Raw genomic sequence first — 15,097 nt, 5'->3', positions numbered from 1 at the left:
AGATTAAATAAAATGAATAAATAGGTACATTAATTCAGCTGTGACATATAAACCATGAAAACATAGCTGACTACAGGACAGACATATTTTATTATGCATTTATCTGACAGTTAACAGGACTTTATGGTTTTACCTCTGAGACACCATTAAAATCCACTTCCATCTTCTCTGTTGCCCTCTTCTCAGGGACTGTATGATATATATATATATAATGTGACCATTCTCCCATGTAGAAGGACCCTTCGCTCAAATGGTTCTGCCTTATTCTAAGGTAATAAAAACATATCACTGCGTTAAAGCAGATAGATGCGAGGGGAAACATTGGTTTTGTTACATACTATAATCTTACATTCAACCGCTAAAACTAATATGACTTTCTCAACGGATTTATGTCTTTAACAAAGAGTTGAAGACCCCCCCAAATATGTATCTTTTCTTTAATGAGGTTGCATGGAAAAAAAGTAAGAAGTGAAAATGACATTTTCATCAATTTTACAAATAGGCATCCTTAGTTCCACATAGTTCCAACAGTACAGTAGTACCTGTGGAGGACTAATCTGCATCCATGTTGAGTCCTTCCTGCTGGAGCAGAAGTGCTGAAGAGCTCCACATCTGGTCTCTGTTGGTTGAGGGAGACAAAGAGATCAGCCACAGGATATTGTCTTTACTAGTGGGAAAGGTCCAGGAGTCGGGTAAGAACTGTTTTAGATGCCTTTTAAATTACATCCGTTGTTAGCTTCTCGTTGTTCTGTGCCATTTGCAGTCCACTAGATGATTGGGTTTCAGTATGGGATTTGAGTCCAAGAGCAGCCTGCAGATTGGAAAGGCTTGGAAAGGATGGGAAGAAAGAAGCAGAATGTGTTCAGAGAAAGTTATTTGGTTATGAGTTGAAACAAGAACCTCGATCGATGTGATCAATCATTTTAAATTGAAAGCAAGATTCAAAACCAACAGAGCAAAGTACAAGTCTCCCACCAAGAAAACTAACTAACTACTAGTAATACCCACCTTGGTAAAGCAATACTCTCATTGCTGCGTGAGTGGCCTTAGCCTCTAGACATGATGTTAAAACTGCTAAATTTAGGCCTCTCACAGCTCCTCCACTTTATGACATATCCCATCTGATCTGTTGTATTATTCATCCCCAGGCCCTGTCCCAGTCTTAACTTGTCCTCTCTTAGAGCTCTCTGTAGCTCGGCATCCATGTCATTGGATCATCTGTATACAAAAACATTCCTACAAGTCCTACAGACATGGGTTATTTGTTCATAAGATGCATGATAGTTTCCAGTACCGCCCCTACCAGCAGCAGGAGGGAAATACAGCCCATATCAGCATTTCAACATCAGGTAGCCGAGTTATTATATATATTATATATATATATGTTATTATATTATTCCCTGCGTAAACTAACCTTTGCGAGTACAATTCGGTTGTGTGTTCTGATCATTGTCAAGTCTCTCATTTAAGAAGCTACAAAGAGGTGGGTGAATGGATGGATGGATGGATGGATGATGGATGGATGGATGGATGGATGGATGGATGGATGGATGAATGGATGGATGGATGGATGAATGGATGGATGGATGGATGGATGATGGTTGGATGGATGGATGGATGGATGGATGGATGGTTGGATGGATGGATGGATGGATGGATGGATGGATGGATGGATGGATGGATGGATGGATGGATGGATGGATGGATGGATGGATGAATGGTGGACGGATGGATGATTGGATGGATGGATGAATGATGGATGGATGGATAGATGAATGATGGATGGATGCATGGATGGATGGATAGTTAGATGGTTAGATGGATGGATGGAGCATGCGATGTTAACCGTGTGCCTTCATGGGACGTGAGCTTGAGACCAATGTGTGGCTGACCAGCTGTTATCTCACTTTAGGATTTTGTTGACTTAATAGCACTTCATGGTTTGGGCTAGAGTGACCTTCTTGGGTGCCATTTTGCTGGTTTCCTTCTATCGCACACATTCCCTCACCGATGGATCTGTTGGAGGCCAATTTAGTGTACTGGTCTGCCACTTTCTCCTCGTCTGATATGGAGGGTTGTGCGCTGAAAACTTTAACATATTAAAGACATGTAAGGTCTCATTCTGGTGGTTTTAAGTTCAAAGTCTTTCATTAGCTCTGCTTTGGTCTTCACTCTTTGTTTGCAGAAAATATCTAGTTTCAGAGGATTCTCCTCAGCTGTGGGGTTTTAGAGGTTTGCGTCTGAAAACATCTGCACGTTGTGGCTAGAAACGCACTGGAGTGGTGAGACAGGGACAGAACTGGACACCTGGAGAAAGTCCTGTGAAGGTGGTTAGGGCTGCCCATGAATGGGGAAAGACGGGAGTAACGAAACAGAGAAAAGTACAACTTATGCAGCCTGTGTGGAACCTCTTATCACCACCGACTTTGCTCCTAAAAGTTACATCGAACAGTTGCATACATCCCCCTTTCAGTTCATCATGATGTTTTAGGTCTTTGTCCACTGAAGTGCAACAAGCAGATTATTTTCTTACACTCTTATTCTCACAAAGACTCTGTAACATCTTCATAACAGAGCTAGAAAATCTAGGACTGTTACCATTGCTTTGAGTGTAGTTAACCAGGAGACAGGAGTGTCTCTTTTGTAGTCAGTAGACCGGTGTAACTCGAAAAGTAAGCAGAGAAAAGGGCAGGAAGTAAGATTTAAAGCACAGTGTGCACGCAAACAAATGGTTATAAACTTTGTATTATTATTGTATTAATTTGAATTTGAACTGAGCTGGATAAGGATGCATATCTACTCATTCATTGTATCTTTTTGACGCCTTTGAATCAAGAGTTTGCGAGAAGTCTGACAGCAAAGTGGTGAAAAACCAATCAAAAGTCTTGAGTAAAACTGCGTAATCTTAACCGCTCATCCAAAAAAAGCATGACATCTATGATGAAGACAGGAAAATATGTAAAACAAAGCCATATTTTGACTTTCGGGGGTTGTTATGTGAACCTGCATGAGGATCACTGTCAGAAACCTGAGTAGGGAGGTCTGCAGGTGGCATCGGGGCAGCAGACCTCACTTATCCATCTCTCCTACGTCTGCCAAGTGAGCAGAGTGTGGGACAGCAGTTGGTGAGCGTCTTAATGAGTGTGTACAAACTGTGAATGTGTGTGTGCTGGCAGCACAGAGACCGCAGCCACTGAAAGATAGGAAGGAAGAAGGGACGAAGAGCAAAGCCTGGAAATCTTCAAAATGAGAGGGCTTCTTTTGATGTGTGTTTGCATTCCTTTCAGTGCTGGTGAAAGGGGAGCTGTTGAACGGTAGTGGAGGAGAGGAACACTTGAAACTGAACGAGGCGCTAAGAAAAACACACACCGGCTCTCATAACAAAAGTTCTGTGCGTCTGAGACAAAGGGGCAGAAGGTAAATTAACTCGAGGAGAGGAAGAAAAAGACAATATTTATGATAACGCCGGCAAAAGAGTTACTGACCCTGTCCTCTGTCAGTTGATTCTTCTTCTTTGGAGATATCTGCAGGGAAAAATGACAAAAATAAGTCTGGAAATGTATGGAATTATTAGACTTTGATATGAATTGTAGCAGCAGAAAACACAACCTCACCTCAGGCTTATTTCTGGTGGTTAACTGGCGTGTCGGCCTGGTCCATCACAGATGTGCAGTTTCTGCAACAAACTGCTCTCATCTTCTGTCCTAACACAGCTTTTCCTGCCTGCTCTGCTAACTGGGATTCATTTGATGTGACACTTTGAGATTAAACAGACTATAGGCACTGGAAATGGCACTTTTGCCCGGTGTTTTTCAAGAGGAGGTGCATTTCTTGAGTTTACTTCTTTAAGTGTTAGACCAACAGACCTGCTTTTGGAGAAGAAACACAGACACAGCCTCCTCATCTAGAGTGTTTGTGAGATAGGCCATTAAACGGTAAAGAAATGTAATAGTAGAAACAAAACATCCAAGAACAAGAACCATGCGCCCTCAATTTAACACTTTAAAAACAAACTGTGGCTCTTAGCCATGAAAAAAGTTGCTTTGCACTTTTTACAACCAAATTAAAGCAGTAATCTTCTCTTGGTTTTGGACTTTGCTGCTTATCTGTCATTATTTGTGCCTATTGCATTCCTTTCAGCCCCAGAGTTGAGCAGACTGTTCCACTTTCCCTTTACATGACAGGCTTCCATTTCTTTATTCGATTTCTTAGGAGTTAGGTGTCAGTTTTAAATGACAGTAATCCTGCTCGGCGCTCTGAAGTCACATGGCACCGGGGGGGTGGGCTGAGGAGGCCCTTATCCTGTTCGTGCTGCAGTGGTCTGCCCAGCCAACCAGAAGATGAGAAAAGAAGTGCAGCCTTGTTGTTTGCTCGCCTTTGGCCCCCGCCATCTGTCCGCCTGGTTCCTGACACCTGTACCAGCCCGTCAGAGCTGGGCTCCCTGTCACCGGGGGCAACACGGGTCTGGTCTGCAGGGACACGTTGGGTATAAGGGAAAGGTAATGTTGCAGCTCCAAAAAATTAAGAAAATCAGTGGGTGGGTGGGGGTGAAGTTGAATTTGGGGGCATTTTTATGAAATATACTCAGATGTACTCAGACTTTTCTGGTTTCCAGCTATTTGTGTTCATTATTTCTAGGCAACAGCCTTCACTGCTACGAGTACCCAAACACCTCTTCATTGGAATATTGGCTGGAGGTTCAGAGGCTGTTGCAAAGCTAATAGTTGTTATGCTGTAAAAGCATGGAAACAGGAAACATTAACGGGACGCCAGATGTTCATCAGACGCTGATGTTAGAGCAAGAGTTCTCAGTTGTTTTTGAGGGGCAGGCTGCTTGAAAGGCAACAGAAACAACAGGGTTCACCACCACCAAACAGTCTGCCTTCCAGCTTATTCTCAATAAGGTAGCGGTCAATGAAAGAACAAATGGAATTCTATCACTAAGGTGATGTCAGAGTGTGGGAGTTGTTCAAGACGAGACGGCTCACTGGCGAGCTTGTGGACTTTTTGGCAGCAGAAAAAAGAAACAGATGCAGCCTAAACCTGTTAGTCGCCCGCCACTAATCGGCTTACATTGGCTCGATGACAGGTGACTGGCACCTCCAGTGGGTCACAGAAAGGGTTGTTAGTACACACACCTCACCGTAAAGGATGACATGTTGGAAATCCACATGAAAGCAGACCAACACTTCACACTTTCAGCTAACGCGAAGCAGATTACCAAAAGATCATTTCAGTAATATTCTCAGCATTCCTTTTTTTATTCACCATCCCACATTCTTTTCATCCATCAGAATTTTCTTGTGGTTGCAGCTAAAATCACTTATTCTCCAGACTCAGTTAGAAATCGATTTCCTGATAGCTGTTCTAATGTTTCAGCCGCACAAAGTTGTGGCTTTACCAAGCCTCCCAGCAAGATGGTTGCTGGTTTGCAGGTGTGGGTTCTGTCTGGGTGCTCCGGTTCCCTCACACCGTCCAAAAACATGCATGTTCGGGTTAATTGCTTTCTCTGAGTTGACCTTGGGATTGGGTGTGAGCGTGCATGGCTGTTTGTCTCCGTGTGGCCCTGTGATGGACTGGCAACCTGGCCGGGGGGTTTTAATGTGTTCTTTTGATACATTTGAACATTTCCTTTTCTTTTTTCATAATGAAGCACTCAGATGGTGTCATAAAAGGCTCCAAGCTTTCCCAACCCTCAGACCCGACATGCAAAGCTTTCCATTCCCTCACACCTGGGAAATATGTAATCACTGATGGCATCCGGTTGTTTGGGCTCGTATTATATCACCTCAGTGTTCATCAGTGTCTGACAGCAGGAGGAAACGCAGCGACCACTAGCTCGTCTGTGTGTGGAACGACTTTTCCCTTTCAGGCCTGCTGAGGGCAAAGCGTCTTATTTGCTCTCAGCAGAGGAGGATCTTGTAGGTCCCACCAAGTCAAACAAGTGGCATGTTGCCAAGCTTTTCACACAGACGTGAGGAGGTATTGACACAGTGTGTGTGGTTTAAACCTCAGCACCAAGGGCCACTCACATTTACAATTGGAACAGAAGGAGTGCTATGAGCTCATTACATCAAACTCAGAGGGAGCGTGCGCGTGTTTGACATTACTTATGATGGTAGAATAAAGACACGTGTTAGCAAACTGCATCAGTTTTTGACTGCTCTGATTTTCAGCTACTTAGTAAAGAGAAGTGTTTAGAAATGATTTTTATAATTTATTGTGTTTGTATTTACCGAAACAACTGTAAAGGTGAGAATAATTCTATATAAAGGATGGTTAAATCAAGCTCAGTCTTACACTCAGAAAAGTTTAGAGTTGAGTAAACTTCTGCTGCTTGTTCTGCCGTCCCTGAACATATTGCTGGGTAAAGTTGGTAAACTGTGAAACTGTGATAGGATCAGTGGTATTTTATTTATTGTTCCCATCAAGTAATTGTTGTTGCTGCATTACCTCCTCTACCTCCATCAAATACTTGGCCTCATACGACTCTCTTTCCTCTCCAGGTTGGGAAGAAATTGGGACGCATCATGGAAACTTCAACCCCAACAGCCACTGACAAGAAGGAGTGTAAAGGTTCTGGTGTGGGTGGAAGCAGCTTCACAGAACTCCCTAAAAAGCCCTCACCAACCACTCTAAGCAGAGGTAGGTTTTTTCTACGCTTTATGTTGGACGGGGTAGACGTACAGCACATAGCTGCAGTGATTATTTTGGTAATCTGATGAGAAAACTAGCAGCACTTTCTGTGCGCTCCTTTCAAACATTAGTTTCATATAACACTCTGTTATGCTGATGTTTTTCTGTAGGATTGTGAATCAGTGCAAGTGCAATGAAATAAGTAAAATGATGGCTGCTCAAACAAGTAGTAGCTGGGTGGCACATAAAAAGAGTTATACCCAGAGATGGGGGCCACGCATGTTCCAGAGATGTCAGAGAATGGGTGATGAAAAAATTTTATAATGAGGGCGAAAGACCTTGTTCTCACCTCCCGAGTGTAAATTTCATGAATTACTAAAAGTGGCTGGCATAGCAGTGGACGAAAGGGTTTACCAGAAGCCTCGGATAGCGGTTGGGTGGAGGGAAGCATCTTTGAAATGCTAACAAGATGTCGCCTGACATTGTGGTGTTAGCGCTATTTCTGCTTAATGATGGACTTGGTGGCCTGCCACAAGAGGAGCCATGAGCATTAATTGTTTAGGGATGCGTGGTGAGAATCTAGGGCGTTTCAGTGCGTCCTCCCTGGCACCTCCACAAAGGAGCCACGAGCTCTTCAAACATGAAAAGAAAATATTGCACTTGCCATTGCATAAATTATTTAGTCATTTACACAGTTATGACCATTGTGTGTCTTGTAGGCTGTGGGGTTGAATTTTCATATCCCTGCTCCACTGAAAAACAGTGGTCTGCACCCATCATGGGGTATTTGTGCTTGTGAGGTAACACAGAGGGTGCGGAGTCTGAATGGCTTCCTCTATGAAGGGGTCATAATTAAAAGATGAGAGCCCATGTTTTCATTAGTGGATCTCTGATGAAAACTCCTCATAACGAGGTTGGAGGACCTTGCTAGGGCCTCTGAGGTACCGATGCTATGAATTACTAACGCCTGCTGTTGGTGGACGCTGAAACCCCTCAGGAAGATACACTGGCATAGAGTGAGGGTCCGCTGCAAGAACGCATCACTTAAGTTAATTTACTGTTTAATGAGGGGCCTGGTGGCCTGCCATCACAAAGCTCACTTTGTCACACAGGGGAGTAGTAAAAGTAGGACATTAGTATGTCATAATAATGCTCTGTTTTTACACTTTGATTATTCTTTTTAATTTCAACTGGTTCTCAAACATTCTGCATATGGAATATAGGGCATAGCTGAATTAATGAAGCATCTTTGTAAGGCTTACTTAATATTCTGCTTACTGGTATTTGAAATAGAATTGTAAAGTGTTCCAAATCATCCAAACTACATTATAGTTTTTTAAGTAGAGTAAGTTAAAGAGAAACATCTTGTTGTTTGCTCATGTTTCATGGTGACATACTGTACTGTGTCCTGCCGTGTTCGTCCGTGTGTTTAAATGTAGCAGAAGTGTGTCTAATCAAAGGGTTTCTAAAGGGGAGGGAGTCAGGGTCCAAGTGGAAGCAGAGGCTGGAAGATAGGGGCCTGGGATGCTGGCCTAACAGTCCAGACAGGGTTTTAGTGGCAGTGACACCTGATTCAAATGAATGGGTCAGGTCTTTGAGCTCTGCCGAAGGCTGAGGACGACCCATTCTTTTGAATCAGGTGTACTGGAGCAGGGAAACATGGAAAACATGCAGGGCGGGGTGCCTTAAAGACCAGGGTTGATCAGTTTGTAGTAGAGCCCTTGCACTTCAGTTTGTTTCCCAAACATCTACCTTTTGTCTTATGTCCCAACTGTGTCCCTCCGTTGGTCCCAGGATTGTCGTCTAGCAGCTCCTACACCACGCCTAAGACAATCCAAACTCTGTTCATGTGTCGTCCCACGGTGGTGGAATGACCTACCGAGCGCTACCAGAACAGGGGCGTCCCTGTCTATCTTCAAGAAGCTCCTGAAAACCCAGCTCTTCAGAGAGCATCTCCTATCCCAGCACTTACCTTGTACTTCCCTACCCCCTCTATCTCTGCACTTTATCTTTCTGCACTTCCTTCTATGCCTGCACCCTATCTCTACTCTGTCCCCTCTGACAGAGTCGGACTAGTGGGTTCCTTCTATGTAGTTCATTGTTAGATTTTTATATAGTTTATCTTAATTTGTGAGTCGCTTTGGATAAAAGCGTCTGATAAATACATAAACAGAAACAGACAGGGTTTTAGTGGCAGTGACAAGAGATGAGCTTTTTTCTCAGGGTCTTTTTAATGGTTTTAAATGGGTACCCACATTCTGTGTGACAGCCAGCATTTGTCTCTCTATGGGGGCATGTTTTCACAGGCTTGGCTGTTGCAACCTGACTCTCAAGCCTTGGGATTTACACGTCTGTGTTGGCTTGTTCTTTTCCATGTCAGGGTTACACGTGGTGAGATTAGGTGCCCACTTCCATGACCGTGAAACTTCTCATCATTTCAAAAGAATACCTGTGACTGATGCACCCCCCTCATCGTACTTCCCAGAGGGGTGCTTTGAAGACAGAGCTTCCAAGTCTGTTAGACGGTCTTTGTTATAATGTGAAGGAGAATTTTTCCATCATAGCTCATTTTTGTGTTGACTGCACAACGGAGCAGGTAAGCTCTGTAACCCTGATTAACTCTGAGTGTCATAGTGTTCTTTCAGCTGGGAATTTGGGCACAGTTTGTGAAGTCTGGGCAAAGATTGGTGTTTTTCAGCAGAAAAACACATTGTCCATAGTTGGTTTGATGTAGCTTTAACTCTAAATAAGAAGATATGTAGCTTTAAATCACTCTTCGTCCGGTCTTAGATCAACCACAACTTGAAACAGTCACTGTGGATCAGATGCATGAAGAGCTGGAGCATACTTGGTGTTTGCGGGAGTAGAGCTTGGTTTTGCAATACGCAGCTAGGTGTTAGTCATGGCTATCATGAGCAAACCTCAGTAACAGCTCGAGTGAGTCTCTGCACTGCCCTTTGTTTGTAAGGTGCTCTAGAGCGGGTCAACCCCCCCCCCTGCAAGAAAAATGTCCCAGAGAAAAAAACGCCCCCGCTCCCTCCATCTACAGGCCTATTCCAAAGGGACAGCTACTAATCTTCCTGAGAAAGAGATTTCTGCCTTTCTTTCTGTGCTCCCAAATGAGGCTCTTGCACTGCTGAGGTTCCACCGACTGACTTAAGAGGTAGAGGGGGGTGGGGGGGCACTCAGCAGCCAGGGTTATACAGGGATGACTGCACTCGTGCTGGACCCCAAAGTGCCCCATTGTGGATTTAATTCCTTGGCCCTCCACCTTAGATGAGAGAGTCAAAGAATCTCCTGATGGCCAAAGTGTTAAACTGTGATGCCTTACAATGCTGTCGCTGCCCCGTAACATCTGGAAGAATGAATTATTCTCTGACCATGTCAAGTTTACTGTGTGCCACAATAAAACTGGTTATCTTACCTGCTTTGAATGCCTGTTTGTAAAAGCCACACCGTATCTGTCTCCTAAAGCCACCAAACATGCCATGGATTCCATTTTTAACAAAGAAAAATATATTTTTGCATCTCTCGTGTTTAGGATGAATCAGCTCTATCAGGTGTCATGTACAGTAACATTTTGGAACAGCACATCAATAAAACCTTTCCTGATACTCGGGAAGCTTACAGGAAAGCCTATTGACCACGTCCCAACATTGTTTGTTGTTCCTGTCAGGGTCTATACAGACGCAATATCAGGATTCCACTGCTGTCCTCCAGGAGAGACTTCAGGAGATGTTATTTCTGTCCCTGAAGGACTTTCAGTTATGGCTTTGTATTCACAGTCATTCATCTTCATCATTTGCAGAATTAGTTCATAAGTGCGCTTGCATTGAACAGATTTTGCTTCACTAATTGATGTTGCTTTCATAAACAAGTCATTTTCGCTTTTTCCAGCTTTCATCTCAGCTTCCATTCTCCTGTCTCTCTCTCTTTTAGTGTTTCACTTTGGGCCACTGGCAGGTCGAGACAGAATCTAAAGATTACAAATGCTTTGATGAGGGCAGAGGCGGCATGTTTACAGGCAGCTGTCTCTGTGCAGCTGTTGGTCAACAAAAACTCAAATTAAGAAACAGATACTGTGTGACTGTCCTCCTCGTATGTACATGTAAAGGTATTATTTTTGCCATTTTTTTAGGTTTTGTTGAAGCAAATGATAAAAGAAACCCAGAGTTATGTTAAAGTAGAGTAAAGTGGAGCTCCTAAGAAGAAGAAAGCATGAGTCTCCTACTTGTTTCTCTTGTTTTGAAAAATAATATCCCAGGGCAAATTTTAGGGGAGACAGTCATAAGGCCAATTATTAAACAACGTGGTCTTCAAACTATATTTTCTAAAGCACTGGTTACTGTATGTGGACTCAGTGGACGACTGACAGCCTTTGTTATGTCTCCAGTGTGGTTCGGAAATACGAATCAGCCTCCAATGACGGGATATTTCTGATATTAGTTGCTTCTTTGGAATGCTCAGCCTGTGCTTCGAAGCCCCCAGACTGAAAAAGCAACATGGCATGCTTTGGACAAAGTCTTTGAAAGCAAAGCTCCTTGTACCAGAGGTGTCGACATGCATCAGGCCTGAAGACAACAGGTTATCGTTTAAAAGCGGTCTGAGAGAAGGTGGAGACAATATATGGATGCCTCAGGAGATTAAGCAACACTCTGCCAACCAGCTTTCTTTCTGTGGGCTCTCCCCCTACCTCCTTTCTTGAACTTCCCTTTTTCCTTTTGTGCTTCATCCTCTCTTAAACAGAAAGCTCTTTCTCTTTCCCTGTGATCCGTTCTCTTGTCTGGACACTTCCTGTCTGCGTTGTTGGGAGGATGGGAAGGTGCCCAGCTTTCTCCTCTTCTCTACGGTGTTGTCTAAAGCAACTTCTCTCTTTTGACGGAAACATGCTTATCAAAGAACTTGCTGAAAGTCCGTGTCTGTGCATTTGTTTACTGTGAATCTCTCTGACCCAGCATAACCCTTAGTATCCATCAGGCGTAAGCTCCCAGTGTGCCAGCCTCGGCTACTTTCATCTGCTAATGTAGCCCTAACACTCACAGTTCAAGTGAAGCTAAATAAACGTCCAAGAAGTTTAGACGTGGTAAAACAAAAATGTGTGCTAGCTGTAAACACGGGCAGGAGGCCCTTACATAAACAGGCCTGGTTCTTATGGCTGATTTGGTCTAGAGGCGGACAGTTTGCGGTCAGAGCCTTCCGGTTCTTATCCCCTCACCTCCCCCTTGCCTTAAGACAGCTGTGGTCCGCCCTGGTAGAAACGCTGCTGGAGGAAAAGAATCAATCACAGTGCTGCATGAAGCAAGGAAGCCCACTCACCCATGAGGAGACATGCATGTCTGTGGTTACTCAAGCCTCAGTTATATATATACTTTGAGTCTGCAGCAACACATATCTGTCCAGGGGCAATGCAAATGTTCTATAAGATTCACCAGACTGCTGCTTTAAAGACAGCAACCAGATAAGATGCGTGTGTCTCGTAAGGCCTGTTGTCATTGTCTTGTAGCCACCCCGGCTTGCAAGAGGAGGAAATTGATTTTTGCCATCAATGAAATTCCTCTTGAGGGAAACTTCTTATAATTACAGGTCTATGGTTTCCATGCTGCTGCTCCCCTGTCCCTGGAACCATTTAGCAATCGGCCTAATCACTCTGAGTTCTGGGGCATAGAGTCACACTGACGCATGAATATCATCTGCTAGCTTGCGTTAGATATAAAGGCTCCTACACTGTCAGCAGCTGGGTTTGCAGCAGAGGAATCCATAAACAGTTTTGTAAAAATAAACTTTTCAGTATTTTTTCACAGTCACATCCTTAGGAGGCTGACTCTCTATCCAGACAGAGAGCAGCCACAACAATGGCCTGGTTCCAGGGGCAGGACGCAGACGAGGGAGCTGCGCAACCAGAACAATAAGCAGTGGACTAAATGGTGGACTCAGGTATAACAAACTAAAGCTGCCCACAGTTCGCTGACATGAAGGTCTGAAAGAAAAGGCTTAAATGTTTCCTGAACCAATCAAATTAAGACTGGATAGTGTCGTGGTATGATTGCCACCTTTCATGTGGGTGATCTGGGTTCAAATCCCCTGCATGAAAGGTACTATCTCCAGTAGGGACCCTTAGGCAAGGCCCCCTTACCCTACCTGCCTACCTGTAAGTAGCTTTGGATAAAAGCATAATCAAAAGTTCTGTAGTTTAAAGAGAATTTCCCATCGAGCAAATCACATTAACAAGGATTCTTAGACAAAACGATGTAATCAATGACGGTTTTATTAGCTCAGCTCAGAAAAAAAGACTGGAAACTGAGGGAGGGAGCTAACCTGCTCTACCTGAAGTTCAAATAGAAATCTGTACATTTAAAAACAGTCAGTTTATGTTTCAGGATAGTGTTTCTGTGCTCAAACTGCAGCATCAGCATCAATAATAATCTCAGTCCATTTGTAATCCTCATAAACAGATCTGTTCCCTGCAAGTAAAAAAACATCACAATTCTAATTAATATTAAAACACATCTTTATGATCAACATAGTGAAAAAAAATCCCCTACAGAAGGCTTCATGGAGGGCTGCACAGCTTGAAGGTTGCTGGTTCGAATCCCGGCTGGTTCTTTCTGTTTGCATGTTCTCACCATGTGGGCGTGGCTTCTCTCCGGGTTCCTCCCACCGTCCAAAAGCATGCATGTGGGGTTAACCGGTGACTCTAATGTCCGGAGGAGTGAGTGTGAGAGCGCATGGTTGGCCCATCCAGGGTGTACCCCACCCGGTGGCACCTGGAACAGACTCCGGCTCTCCTGCCAGTCTGAGTTGGATTAAGCAGGTACAGGTAATGGATAGGTGACTTCATTTAGTGAATTTAAAGTGCCTTTAGATGACATTGTTGTGATTTGGCACTGCATAGATAAAACTGAATTGAACTGAATGTTAAAACAAACATCGCTGAATCTCTCTGGAAGTATTATAATTTGTTCTTTTAATAAATTAAGCAGACCTTGGATGTTACAAAGGATATGATTTCCAACACAATACCAGCATGTTAATTAGCAGATTGTGCATTCAGCAGTGATTCAGTTACTCAAGGTGAGGCCCATCTTCTTTATCCTTTTTTCTTTTTCCATCTCCTCTCCTCTCTTCTAGCAGCTTTTATCCAGTCAAAACTAAATCTAACCAGACGATGATCTGAAATAATAGGAGAGCATTTCTCGTCCCAGCTCAGTGTGATATGTCTTCACATTCTAACAAGTATAGGAAATGAATTAAGCCCTTTTTACAATAATATAAAGGTCACTAACACATTGGACAGATCTCCCGCAGCTATCAGCTTAAGTTGGATGCAGTGTCATAATCTTTGTGAGAAAATGCTTCAAGAAGAGCCTATCATATGGCCCCTGTATGGTAGTCATGGTCACTTGGAAAAAAGCAAACAAAAAGCTACCATATGGGAAACTGCTTTGTAATGTTATTCATCATACAGCTGCAGGAAATATGCAGGAATAAAGACAGTCCTTTTGTAACAGCTGGGCATTGATTGAGTGGTATTCCTGACCAGGGAAGGGTTTTTATGTGTGTGTGCCTTAATATAACTTTTTAGATTTTAATCTTAAATTTTCTTCAGTTCAAAGCACCCAAAACCCAAACTGAACTTTCCAGAAAAATATGTAATCAGCCACGAGGAAAAAAAGTGGCCAGCTAGCTGGGTTCAGAGGCAGTAAAAACACATTTTAGTACTTCCCAGAGCTACTAATCCATGATATGTGGGCTGATTTGAACCCATGTGGCGGGTCGAAGCTCCTAAATATTAAAGAAACTGATTTGAACCCCGAAGATGCATTTTAATGACGAGCTCCATTTCAGTCTTTATTGAAACTGGCTTTTTTTTTTATATATTAACCAAAAACTAGAGTAACTTTCATTGTAAAAGCATTTGCCTTCGTCTTTACCTGTATTTAAGAAAAATAGTTTTTCAATAGATCTTGAAAATGAAGCCTGTTGCATCTGCATCAAAGGGTCGAAGCTCCTGAATATTAAAGAAACTGATTTGATTTAGGCGTGAGAAACAATCCAATCAAATTCACGTTCAATGCTGCTAGATTAAAGTTTTCTTTATAAATAACATAATTACATTCCTCATGTTGCGCTTTCTTTGCTGTTTTGCTTTGGTGCCGTTACGTAAGTGGAAGGAGGCAATCATGTAATAAAAGATGTACAACTGAGGAGTTGTTGAATGAAGGCCTTTGTGTGTTGATACAGCGGCTAAGCCTGTTGTCTGTTGTTTGCCAGGTGATTTCCCCGATGATGTTAACTAGGCCCAAGAATTCTTGGCTGGTGTTTCAAAGGAAACAGGGTCGTCCTCCGACAGCAGCAGATTCAGACATGTTCACGGCAGGCGAGGATCTGACCTGTAAATACTGACAGCAGACTGTTTGTCTGCCCGACCACTACACGGCTTACAGATATTTTTAAAAGTAAA

At 43.2% G+C, this 15,097-nt stretch overlaps 1 protein-coding gene across 1 annotated transcript in view; it reads left to right on the top strand.

The window, feature by feature from the left end:
• The first annotated feature begins 6,520 nt into the window (after positions 1-6,520).
• gli2a (GLI family zinc finger 2a) overlaps positions 6,521-15,097 on the top strand; it is a 58,775-nt gene continuing 50,198 nt past the window's right edge. The window contains exon 1 of the mRNA XM_072397821.1: positions 6,521-6,645. Coding sequence (XP_072253922.1) covers positions 6,531-6,645 — 115 coding nt within the window. The 5' untranslated portion in view covers positions 6,521-6,530. The remainder of the gene's footprint in view (positions 6,646-15,097) is intronic.

Source organism: Leuresthes tenuis, unplaced genomic scaffold, assembly GCF_036924035.1.
Source record: "Leuresthes tenuis unplaced genomic scaffold, fLeuTen1.0.hap1 SCAF_12, whole genome shotgun sequence".
Taxonomy (NCBI): domain Eukaryota; kingdom Metazoa; phylum Chordata; class Actinopteri; order Atheriniformes; family Atherinopsidae; genus Leuresthes; species Leuresthes tenuis.
Note: the sequence above shows the minus strand (reverse complement) of the source record. Positions and strands in the feature narration are given on the sequence as shown.